At 38.1% G+C, this 12,306-nt stretch overlaps 1 protein-coding gene across 2 annotated transcripts in view; it reads left to right on the top strand.

Annotated features, from left to right (window-relative positions):
* LOC107218440 overlaps positions 1-8,471 on the top strand; it is a 37,792-nt gene extending 29,321 nt beyond the window's left edge. For both annotated transcript variants that reach the window (XM_015656317.2, XM_046737456.1), the window contains exons 8-10: positions 3,310-3,532; positions 6,653-6,847; positions 7,515-8,471. In XM_015656317.2, coding sequence (XP_015511803.1) covers positions 3,310-3,532; positions 6,653-6,847; positions 7,515-7,518 — 422 coding nt within the window. In that variant the 3' untranslated portion in view covers positions 7,519-8,471. The remainder of the gene's footprint in view (positions 1-3,309; positions 3,533-6,652; positions 6,848-7,514) is intronic.
* Positions 8,472-12,306: the final 3,835 nt, after the last annotated feature.

Genomic DNA, 12,306 nt, shown 5'->3' with positions numbered 1-12,306 from the left:
GCGGCTGAGAAGAAGGGAAGAGACGAGATGAGACGAAAAAACGGCAACGACCCTATACGCGACTCTTTATGCGCGGTTTACGATTATTCGAATAGAGATAAAAACGGCATCGCTCAACCAGGCAGTAAATAATATCCACCGGTCGCGTTTACAGCCGAAGTCTATGCCCTGCCACGCATCCATACGATATCGGCATTGCCTGCTCTGCTCGCCGCCAGTTTACTCCGGGTGGGAAAAGGGTGCATGAGGCAAACAGCCCAGCGTTAACAATTTGCATAAAATATCTACCTGCAATTGGGTGTACACGCAATCGTGTACGACGATGCCGACGCTGCAGCTGCAAGCCACAAACGTCCGATATGCGTCTCTTGTAGATATATTATACCTACGTACATATACGTATACAAGTACCGATGAGAATGGAAAGAACGATGGAAAGAGGCACGGCGAGCAGGGGCGAGGAGCTCTCCTCGAGTACCGAAGACAAATACTTGTACTCATCGCTTTCTCACGTATCATTTTTCCCCCTTCAGGCAATTATCGACCTCGGATTCTGGAGCTCAGTTGCGTCATCTCCTTGCTCAAGATTACGCAGAGAACCAATTTGCTCCGGACAAAAAGGCCGGGAGATGACGGCCGAGATTTAAGAGCAATTAAGAAGAACAACGATACCGTAGAGACCGAGTAAAAGTCGGTGTCGTAACTCGCGGGCCTTGAACGTTCGATCGGACCTCTGAAAATTCGGTCCGAGCTTAGGTATACGGGTATAATTTTGTGCTGACAATGTTGCAAAAAGCGCGTTATTACCGCTATATTTACACATACGCAAAACGAATTGCAAAACTTCGATGTTAATTGAACTCATCATAATACCAGATTGAATTGAACGCAAAAAGTACCTCGGCACGATCCTTTATCAAATTAATAATTCAATAGATCCCGATAGTATAATTTATATCGAGCTGCCCTAGCAACTCGGCGCCTCATTACACCTCAATAATCCTATTAAATTGCTGTAATAAAACGAAGCCGTTAAGAAATTCCCTCCAAGCATCCACCCATCATTTGAAAATGTCACATTGCGAAGCTCTTCGTGGAGTTTTCTCAACAAATGAATGCACCCCGCAACCTCTGCCCTGAAAGGCAAATGGCTCCTCTCTATTGAAAATTTCTATAGTAAGTCCACAGAATCCATCCAAAACTATTCCAAATTCCTATGGATTTGCCGGATTCTTGTAGGATCCCATCGGAAATTCGATCTAATCAGATTCGTTTCATGGGACATTTTTACTAGGGCTGCATAAAAGTCTATCGTTCGCCACAGATTCATTGGAATCCGCATTGTACGATCTGTGTGTGCGTTGTGAGGTGAATAGACAAAAATGAACTTCTTTCTAAGTGTGTTACGCCCATGTCTGTACGTGCGCAGAGTTTCGAGTCGATTGCGACTAGTCTGCACAAGTGCCAAAAACTGTTTTTACCCGGTCGGCGGGTTGCAAAGGTTTAAGGTATGACACAAACTCGGCATTCGGCGAACTTTCAGATTACAATCTGTAATCTACGCCAACAGAGGAGCGAATGGAATTGGGCAAAACCACCGCAGACAGGTTTACTATCTGCAAGAAGTGGTCTAAGTTAATTGCTCCGAGTAGTCATTAGCACTCCGAAGTAATTAGCAAGCAGGGATGTTTCGCAGCTCGATCACGAGGTCATGAGTCACTGAGGCGACGATGCCTGATATTTTCACAAACGCGATCTTGGGTTTCGTTCAGTGTCCAGAAAATTGTAGGGCGTGATCCTCCTCAATCAACGATCTATGCATCGCTGATGGATCGCGAAACGGTATGGGATCGATTCTGGCACGCTGTGAATATTAATTCGTGAACAGTTGATTCTTCCGTTACATAGTGGCCTGTTCCATGGTTATGGTGTATGGATGCATACGCGAGGTATAAACACGGTATTGAAAATCTGAATGGGAAATTGAACGTTGTGCAAAGGTCGTCACGTCCGAGGCACCAATCTACTCGGTTTTCCAAATGAGTACTGTACGCACAACGAATGGGTGCAGGCAAAGCTGCACGAACGGTTATAACTGTTGTTACACGCATGGTAAATTGTTATTATACCTCTTCAGACAGTCGGGACGAGGTGTCCCTATCCATTTCTCAAATTGATTATAATTCCCACGTGTATACATATACAATGTACGTATAAAGGCATGATAAGACGGAGGTGTGTGTGCTCCTGTTACCCCGAACGAATTAAGTACACGTATACGTAAGTGCAGGGTGAATAATTGCCCGGCAGCGTATTAATTATTTGTACTTTGTTACGCGCGGGGAGATGATTATCTGAGTTTAATAAAGCGGAATGCCAGTTGACACTGGCGCGGTGAGAGTGAATTATTAAACGCGTGAAGATTGTTATCTTAAATGTAGCATGCTCGATGGAAGATGGGAAAGCCAGTCCTCTTCAGCGTTTCCAAAGATTAAGTATGATTAGCGTGAATTATTCAATTATCGACAGTCTCAATTATTATCGTTCCCGGCGTTTTGTTATGGCGGCCTGACTCGGCAAAACTAAATTGCAGTCCCTTCTAGTTGGGATATTCCTGCGGCTGAGGTGTTTTTTATTCCATACACCTATGTACACACACAGTCGGTACGATACTTGACCCTCTTCTGCTCCTCGACCGACCCCACCTACGTGCCAGGCATCCACCTATACCTGCGGCCTGCGGAGATCCGGCATGCGATGAACGCGTTATTGGATAAATCAATCGCGATATGAATAACCATTGAGTAGTCGAGGAGATAATGGAGGAGATGAAACGAACCCTCCATAATTCTAACCAACCATTCCACCTTACCCGCGAGTATCGGCAGTGGTGGTGGTGATGGGCACATGCACTCCTCTTATTACAGCCAATTCTATTCTGCCCATACGCGAACCGGTCTGCAGGGCGTGGTCCGGGGACTGAGGGGCCCCGAAGAAGCCTCACGGCTGCAGAGGGGTCCAGCCAGCGGTTAGTTATTCCGACGCCCACGTCCCCCTTGTCCTCGGATCGTGCCTCCGCATCGATCCCAACACCCCGCAGGGTACGATGCGATTCCCGCGGACGGTTCCAAAAACCTACTAATTTTCACCCCGAAACCTGATGCGTTTTCCGTCACAGCATGTCCAAGTTTCTTTTCAGCTGACGACGAGTGAAGGAATATAATTAGATAGGAAGCTCGGAATTGTTGAATTTCGTATTCTTGTGACAATGGTTATAGTAACGGACCATCTACTTTTCAATTTTTTCAGTCGTCCAGTCCGTGTGCGATGACGGATCTGTTCATCCTTCCTGGCTCTTGTGGTTGGCCATCGCTTTGGGTGTCCTTTTCCTCATAATGCTTATCATGAACATCTTTCTTTGCTCTGCGATGTCCTGCAGTTGCGCTCGAACCGAGATAATTGAAAAGGAACCATCCATAATCGAGGATTACGACCCTTACCGAAGCTGGCATGGATCGCAATACGGCTCAAGGTAAGATTGCCATGTGTTTTACGATCTTGAGATGATCTTTTAATTTCTCAACAATTTGTAATATCAGATAAAAATCGAAAATTCCCAAACCCATGTGCTGATGTAACGTAACGTCCATTCCTAAAATCAACGAATTCAATCTTTGCACTGTTTTTACAACTCCCATAACACATGCCCACGATTCCCTGAGAATCGGTAAAGAACTACGAGCACGGATTATATCCATTACACTTCCGTTAAAATTCCTTAAGAAGCTAACCTTCGGGCATGCCGAGATTCTATACCGCGATACGCAACCCCCCTGGTGGTTGGTACTTCCTTTACACAATCATTCTTTTATATGTATACGTACATGCGAACATTCCTCGAACGGTGAGGACGGTATGCACGCTAGGATATCTTATATCCGGCAAAGCATGCTATTGCCGACCTACCTCAACAGCTTGACTTGGCTCGGCTGACCTTCTGAGCCGGTGTAACCGATACTTCCACCTGATACGACGCAAACGTGTCGGGTCAAGGGGTCGGCCTCGCCATGCCCATATGTTGGTCCACGTGACCGCATCAATGCAAAAATATCACCTGCACATACGATATGTATAAACCAATACCGAGCGAAACAAAGCGTTCGATTCAATTGGGAATAATACCTAGAAGTTACGTCCTTTGACTACAGTAATCAGCTGGAACGTTGTGGTAGTGGATCATCTTTACATTTCGTGCAGTTCCTGGGATATTTAAGGAATGTCGATTTTCGTTGTCTTGTTTCTTTTCTGCTAGTTTTTGCGCGTGGGAGAAAATTGATCGCTCACGCTTCTTGCTGTAGTACGGTAGTATTTCGACGTCATTAACGGGATAACTTACGCTTCACGTATCAACGGAGTTACTGTACCATTACGAGTAACAGTTGTGCAATGTCCATATACCTATAACACTGTACCTTTAGTATTTTGTACTTTTAGTATTTTTATGTCGATGACATAATCGATGAGGCAAATTATGAGTACAGTGCGGTAAGTTCGTGGTGTATAATACCTACTGATCGTAAACGAGATTTTTCAGAGGTAGAGGATAATTGACAATCACGGTATACCGTAAATCACTTGAAGTTGGGCAAAAACAAAAGCCGAGGCTTTTAACAGGAAGTGTCACTTTTTCAATACCTCCTGAATACGTATAGTGCAGTGTGTACGTATGTAGTATATTCTGTACGCATACCAGCTGGAGTTATAATGAGAAATTGTGTGAATCGTAAAAGTTTGCCGCGTGAACTGGCTATAAGTGCCGGTTTAAAGCTGCAGTGCCTGTGCACCGGGGAAATGAATTCTGCAGGTTATTTGTACCCGCGCGGGTACTTGTTCCAAACTGATTTCCGCAACTCCATATCCGCGCCAGAATTCACCCATATTTGTATGCTAACAACGCGGAAGCGCGGCGGCAGCGTATTGTTTTAATTGCATTAATTAAAAGAAAGATGGCGATTTAGAGTTCTGTAACAATGCCCACGACTCCCCGACAATGCTACTGCACTGTCGATGTATAATTCATGCGGATGCCTCCGAAGCAATCGTTTATCTCTGAACGCTGTCTGGCATATTTGTGCGGACCATAACGGATCACGATCTACTCGGCTCGGTGTGTGCCATTCTAGTTATAGGTACCGTACGTTATTGCCGCTTTGCGATGGGACTCCGGATTAATAAATTGATATCGTTGCAATCTTTACAGCTGTCCCACATTTTTCGCACATATACGTAATCAGCAGAATTTCTGCAGGCTTCGCGAAGGACGAGGAAAACTCCAGAGACACTGCATAAATGTTGGCAATTTTAATTGCTTCCTAGGCATGGTTTGCCCTCGACTTCTATTCGTGTTACGATTTACAGACCAGATTATATACTACAATCGAAAAATTGAAAGATATAATAACGTAGTGTTAATTTAAATTGAACAAACGTAGGTGAGTTTTTCTTTCAAATGGGGCAAATTTTTAATGGGTAAAGAATTTTGGCAATTATATAAATTTGAACAAACAAACAACGTGGATTTCGATAATAGATGTGCATACGAAAGGAAATACGTAAAGTTAAAGCATGAGGCTTCGTTAGTTACTTCTCAAATATCATCACAAACAGGTTAATTTATCCTGACACCACTTGCTACAAAACTATGCCGCAAAGGAATGTATCAAATATGAATAACAACTTGTAAATCAATTCAGTTCACGACATCATATCTTAATCGTCTGGGAAATTAGACAGATCGTTCAAGTCTATAACCCTATTTCAACATAATTCTTTTATGTATAGCGGTCTATGTGTTCCGCAACCACGTCATTCAATGTATATATGTATATATTATATTAGGGCGGTTCTTAAAAAGGTCATTTTTGAATTCTGAATGCCTCCAAATAACTCCAAAATAATTCATTCATTTTTTCAGATTTTTATCTCAACTCTAAGCGTGCCGCTACAGTTTGTTTCGTCGGTGATCACGAATCTGGACTGGAAATTTTGAAATTAAAAATAGCGCATGTAGTAGAATAGTTTGTCCGCGGACGAACATCTCAAACGTGAAAGTCACTTGATGTCACCATATTGAATCCGCTATTTTTGATTTCACAATTTCTAATCCAGATTCATTATCAGTGACCTAAGACACCCCCCTGTGTCAAATTTCATCGAAATCCGTTTGATAAATTTACAGTAAAATGAGGAAAGGGGAGTTGACATAAAAATCTGTAAAAAGTTAGAGAGCTATTTTTGATTTGGAGCCAATTTAGGGGGTGAGACGGTCGAGATTCAAAAATGAACTTTTCAAGAACCACCCTATCATATATGTATATGCACCTAACTTGATAACAATATATATATAATATAATTTATAAAACTTCGTACTTTGTATACAGCTAATAAACGTCATTCGATCAATAAAACTGTCGGGAAAGCCACATAATACTTTATTTGTACTCACTCTAAGAACAGCATAGTACATATAGGGAACCGCTCAGCGTCGAGATTACAGTGTGATGTTGCTCGACCATTGAGACGTTTAAGAATTCGGAAGAACTCACTCGCGAATCAATGAAATTAATCCTGAAATTTATCTTTATGCTTGCAGGTATTCTCTGAACGGAAAACCGGGCTACACGTCTGGAGGTTCAACGATGAATTCGACCAGATCGATATCTACGAACAGCGATCACTACGCGATCGTCCATTCTCGGCCGGGAAGCAGATATTCTGGACCCGGTCACAAGCACCACCACCATCATCGAGGTCCACCGTCGAACATCGGCTCCCATTACTCGGCAAAGTAAATAAATAACACGCACACATATATATTTCAAGTATACGCCGCGAGTTGCCCGACTCTCACCTAAATCTGACAAATCTCAACCGCCTAGCGGTGAAACAAGCGAGAATCACGCTGTTCAAATTATAGAAATTCAACAGTGTTACCAGCCGTATAATTACCAACTCGATGATGTCTTTCGTTACATTTGCTAGTTTTGCATGATAGTAAAATTTATCTATTTAGAGTGCGTTCCGATATTAGCTCCCTGTGTTGTCAATAATCGCTTATCTCTTTTGCGTTGCCAAGTTCGCGAATGGCTCCAAGTAGCTCTGCCTCTTTTCTAGGGAGTTTTCAGCGCTGCCAGGTAATTTCGGAACACACTCTGAAGTAATGCATTAGCGTTATTCTTTTTTTTTTACGCGGGGCATTATTGAAATCATGGGTTATCGCCCGAACGTTTAAACTACGAGGGTGGCGATTTCGACTAATCATTTCTAATTTAGGGCTAATCATTATGAAATTCAGGTCTGAAACAGTAGTATTGATTCCGTGAACACGGCTTTTAAATATATCAAACAGTTTATGCACAATCCCCTAGTTTGTATATAATCATTCGGATTTCAAGTTATAGGTTTTGACAATATAATTACATAATATTTGATTTTTCACTAACGTAATTTTTCAGGTGATCACAGCAGGCCTTCTACTTTGCAAGAGAAACGCCAAATGCTGCCAATCATGAAAAGAGAGGGAAAAACAAGTTCACCTATCTGCATTCTACATTGAAGTGTCCGGAATAGGTGCAACTCCTGTCAAAAAAAATTACTAACAAAACCTCCGAAATCACATTCTACGTGCATTAATCGTACTACCCGTATCAAGATTTCAGACTGCAGCTAATTAAATAATAGTCAGAATGACAGAAAATTATACAGGATCCAAAAATTATCCTAAAATTGCTTATTATATATTATACATACATATTAAGTATATACGTACTGGAAAAATGTAACACGTGGCCATTTGAAAATGAAGTAAACGTTATCAAATACCTTCTCTAATTTCAAATTTAGAAAAGTAGGTTACTGTAAGCGATTATACATACATGAATAACTTTAATCATAAGCTTAGAAACGATAAAATATAGAACTTCTTGTATATAATTTCATTAATAATTTAGATAGCTTACGGCTGTTAAATTTATTTACGGTATAAAATACCTTCGTGTTCTTTTTTAGGTATACATATATATCGACATCGTTCTCTTCTTTGATCCATGCAGGCAATATATTGCTATAGTAATTATCCTAAGGCCGAGTAATCGATAATCATAGCTATTAAATGCGCGCCTTGTACGTTAGAATCAAAATTATAATATACGTAACATTTCCAGCGCATATAGTATATTCATTTTCAGTGAAATAACTAATTATCATATACTATCACATGGTGAGATTAGGATCGGTGCTAATATGTCTAAGTCAAATAATTGTCTTCCATTCTGATACACAATGACTCACGTCTCGACGGCGGAAGATACTTCAGAATTAACGTATATATGTACGAAGAAAACTGGAACATTCCGAAGAAAATTGTAATGTTTGTAAAATGCCTACAAATAATATATTCCGATCTATGTCTAGCCCATATGTTTTTAAAAGTAAAATTTGAAACATTTTATTGTGAAAAAACAATTGAACCCTGCTATTTTCCTGTCAACATGACTTTTACGCACAGTCCGATAATGTCAGAAATATGACATTGAAACTTTTTTTCAAATATGATTTTTGGCAGGTGCAGCTCTGCTTTCTCTTCTTCAAAGAACCGATGCATGTATTATAGATAATTATAAACAATTAAATTCTTACAATGAACGCATATGAGTTGCTGGAATATACAAGATATATCGTATGCCCAAAATCAAACTGTAACAACTCAAAAATTCTCTCTTCAAAACTGCCATAAAACCTAACGTAGTAACCATTTATACTTTAATTTAAACACAAATTCATAAGAAAACTTCTTCCCAGATGTTACGGTTTTGTTTCAGGCATGCAATAGCTTCCCCTCCTTTATTTATTCCTTTAAAAATCTGTCGTATGTAGAACAAGAATTTTTTTAAATCTGATTACAGGAGTTTTATTAAATGGCTTGTTTATCACATGATTGAAGCCCGTGCTTCTCTTCTGCAACATAGATTTAGTTGAACAAGGCTATACACTCCATTTTTTTTTTCTTTTTGTTCCAAGCCTGCGGAAATTCAACATCAATAGACAGAAAAAGCAAGTTAATTAACTGTTATAACATTTTCGGTTTATTTTCATCATTATATATTTCTCTCAATAAATATTTACTAACATTTCGTCAATTAAAATTGAAAACAGATACAGGATAAAAAATATGTAGGGTAGATTATATTAATGTATCGTTCAGTACAATCTACGTAATGCCTCTTAAATTATACGTACATTCTCAATTATAATACTTTTTTTCGTCTAAAATTCGTCTTGTATCCTATTTTTACTTGTTTCTTGTTTCGTGCATTGTTTATTAAGCTTTCTGCTTTAACAGACAGAGGAATTGAATTCCGTACTTTCCAATCTAGTTTGGTTTCAAAGTATAGAGTGATGTGGCTCAATTCGAATAATGTCTAAAAAATTCTTGAATTAATGTACTATTATTCGTAAATCCAGTATTGCTGATAAAATATCTTCAATATATTCAACTAATAATAAGTATTCATTATGCCTATGAACGTGTCGTTTATTCGATTAAGTCTAACTGTAAGTTCGAAAAAGGAAAGTACAGAATATTAGTGGTACTACACTGTCCTTTCATAACATTATTTGAAAAAATAGTTTCAATATAGAGAAATAGAGATTTGGGGGTGCAAGCGAAGATTTCAAGATTTCAATGTGATAATTAATAATAGCGTCCCATTCGAATTCGGTATTTTAGTCGTATAATTGAGATACTCCATTTGGAACTAATCGCATTTATCGTAAAAATAATTTCTGCAAGAACCCGATTCAATTACCATACTTATAAAACCGATTTTCCTTCACGGGAACTACTAGTAATATTCACACAATAAAATATCAATTTGGTCTATGAAGGTTCAGTGCATTGTAAATGTTACTATTTTTGAGAAAAATAATCAATAAACTAAGAAATGATACATTATTTCGTATTGTTTACTATACTTGTGCTACTAGAAATGACAAATTCAAAATAACTTTCTAATGAACCATAACGAAATCTAATGGTAATCAGACTTTGATGTCCATTTAAATTGTGGATTAACACAATTGACTAGTATACTGATACAAAGATGAAGGCTAATTCAAATTTGATAACTTCGTGAAGACGTCTCTATAACGGAAAAGGCATGACTTTTAGATGTAGCATAGGGGTTTTATACGTTTTATATACATTTGTATATACTCAGCAGCACATAATATATGTTTGCGTGTGTTGTTAATATTAGGGTGATCCTTAAAAAAGTCATTTTTAAATTTCGACCGTCTCACCTCCCAAATTGACTCTATATAATTTAAAAATAATTCCCTAATTTTTTTAGATTCTTTCCTCAACTCTGACCCCTCTCGCCAACAGGATTGATTTCTCCATTCAAAATATGTACACGTGTTTCGGACTGCTTCTCAGTATATATTTTATTGGAGTAATAATGTTCCAAAGAATCTGTATCTTCAAAGTTTTAGTGGGTGTTGGTGCTATTATTTAAACAAAAAATACACATAATCAAACCAGACAATCTAAACGAATTGCACACCCTCGAAATCTGACTTTTTTTTCATTCAGAAGAAGTGCAATTCGTCTAAATTACCTGGTATGATGATGTGCTAATGCGTACTAAACATTCGCAGTTAAAAATTTTTTCTGACATTATTACTCTTACAATAAAATATATGCTGAGAATGTGTCCGAAACACGTGCATTTTAAATGGAGAAATTCATCCAGTTGGCAGGAGGAATTCGAGTTGAGGTGAATATCTGAAAAAATTAAGGAATTGTTTTCGAATTATTTGGGGGATGAGACGGTCGAAGTTCAAAAACGACCTTTTTAAGGACCACCCAAGTGTGTGTGTGTATATATATATGTATATATATACATATACATATACATAATCATCATACACTAGCAGTTGTGACGAAACAATTTCTCTGTCCAAATACTACATAATGCTAGATGGATGAGGTTGCATATGAAATTTGGATCTTCTTTTTAGAAAAAATTAACAATAACCATTTGTTTCACTTCAATTCATCTTAAACTTTCTATTTCGAATATATACTACTCTATCGCACAACGTGAATAATCAACTACTGTTTATTCCCCTATACTATATATATATATATGCACAGACTTATTCAGTGTAATAATGGAAGATCTAAGTACAGACCCTGAAATTTCCTACTATACGATAATTTTCATATTAAAAGTGAACCGTAGGTATTTCTATTCAATGACTGAATATGGCCACATGATACACATAAATGTGACTTTTGTGGGTTTAGATGAATCTAAAATCGTATGTCAGCAAATCTGGCTATTATTTTGTTTGGCTTGAAACATTACCAATTGGCTACAGAGTACCGAAAATGATTATTGAATCGAAGTGAAATAACATCTGAACAGCGCTCATCTTAGTTTTGCGTCAGCTTTCAAATTTGCATGTTGAATATTTGTAGAATATTTTTTTTCTGAATTTCTATCGAGTCTCAAACTCTTCAGAGATTCCAGAAATACCTTATCGTTCACAACCATCTAGGCTGCGAAATTCACGTATATGTGTGCTCATGTGCTGGCTAAAACCAACAAACAAATTGCCTATAGTTCACTTTTACGTATTTTGCGTCTGAAAAACTAAGTATTTAAACTTCAAAAACAAAGATCATAAAGTTATAATAATTATTTGACAACTTATTAATACGTAGCTATGATGTTCAATAATTTACTTTCATATTTGAATATTAAAATTGTCAAGAGTTTCCAGTACCTATTACCCGCTAATTGTAAGTTATCGAATATTCCAATGTCTAATTATAGTACAGTCATTATTAGCGGATATTAAGCATTTTTTTCCGCCAAGTAGAATAAGTCAGCACTATGCTCAAATATGAGTTATTCTACCGAAATAAGTTCCCAATGACGAAATCTACTGGTATATGCTATAGAATAATTAAATAGTAAATAAAAATTACACAAGTTTGTGGTGACAACTTTAACCTGGTCTGCAGGACATCAATGTAGTAATTTTTTTTCTCTGCTGTCTCGAAATTTCTTTAACGATCAGGGATTCAATCTACATTTGCATATTTACAGAATCGCGTAATTTTCATAGATTAAAAATATCCTAATGACAAGATTTGCTCGTAATAATTACTTGCATTATTGAAAATCGCGTAAATCAAAACAAATATTAATGTGCCAAAAGTGCTGGACAAAAAAATTT

This window comes from Neodiprion lecontei, chromosome 4, assembly GCF_021901455.1.
Source record: "Neodiprion lecontei isolate iyNeoLeco1 chromosome 4, iyNeoLeco1.1, whole genome shotgun sequence".
NCBI lineage: Eukaryota > Metazoa > Arthropoda > Insecta > Hymenoptera > Diprionidae > Neodiprion > Neodiprion lecontei.
Note: the sequence above shows the minus strand (reverse complement) of the source record. Positions and strands in the feature narration are given on the sequence as shown.